This window comes from Boleophthalmus pectinirostris, unplaced genomic scaffold (assembly GCF_026225935.1).
Source record: "Boleophthalmus pectinirostris isolate CB_2022bp ecotype Guang Dong unplaced genomic scaffold, ASM2622593v1 HiC_scaffold_14, whole genome shotgun sequence".
NCBI classification, from domain to species: domain Eukaryota; kingdom Metazoa; phylum Chordata; class Actinopteri; order Gobiiformes; family Gobiidae; genus Boleophthalmus; species Boleophthalmus pectinirostris.
Window position 1 is genome coordinate 33598179 of NW_026571047.1, and position 688 is coordinate 33598866.

Here is a 688-nt window from a genome sequence, read left to right on the forward strand (position 1 = left end):
ACCAGGACTAGACCAGTCTAAACCAGGAAACCAGGACTAAACCAGGTCTAAAACCAGGACTAGACCAGGACTAGACCAGGACTAGACCAGGACTAAAAACAGGACTAGGACTAAACAGGACTAAACCAGGACTAAACCAGGTCTGGTCTGTACCTGGAGTTGATGACGTCATCCAGACTCGGTCACATGACTGTGAGCGGTGGTCTGGGGGCGGGGCACAGTGTGAATCCTCCAATCAGGATGCACCTGGAGGGCGGCGTCAGCGTGAAGCTCCACCCCGTCTGCCCGGTAACAGCACGGCCAATCAGAACGCTCGGATCCTGTGGACAGATGGCGGAGTTCAGGCGGCGTCACAAACGCACCGGACGCCCCGGACGTGTGTGCCCTGTGTGACCTGTGTGTGTGTGTGTGTGTGTGTGTGTGTGACCTGTGTGTGTGTGTGTGTGTGTGTGTGTGTGTGACCTGTGTGTGTGTGTGTGTGTGTGTGTGTGTGTGACCTGTGTGTGTGTGTGTGACCTGTGTGTGTGTGTGTGACCTGTGTGTGTGGACCTGTGTGTGTGTGTGACCTGTGTGTGTGTGACCTGTGTGTGTGTGTGACCTGTGTGTGTGTGACCTGTGTGTGTGTGTGACCTGTGTGTGTGTGTGTGTGTGACCTGTGTGTGTGTGTGACCTGTGTTGTGTGTGTGTG

At 55.1% G+C, this 688-nt stretch overlaps 1 protein-coding gene across 1 annotated transcript in view; it reads right to left on the bottom strand.

Annotated features, from left to right (window-relative positions):
- Positions 1-168: 168 nt before the first annotated feature.
- The window catches only part of ctc1 (CTS telomere maintenance complex component 1), a 20152-nt gene continuing 19632 nt past the window's right edge, over positions 169-688 (bottom strand). Inside the window, exon 9 of the mRNA XM_055149936.1 lies at positions 169-320. Coding sequence (XP_055005911.1) covers positions 169-320 — 152 coding nt within the window. The remainder of the gene's footprint in view (positions 321-688) is intronic.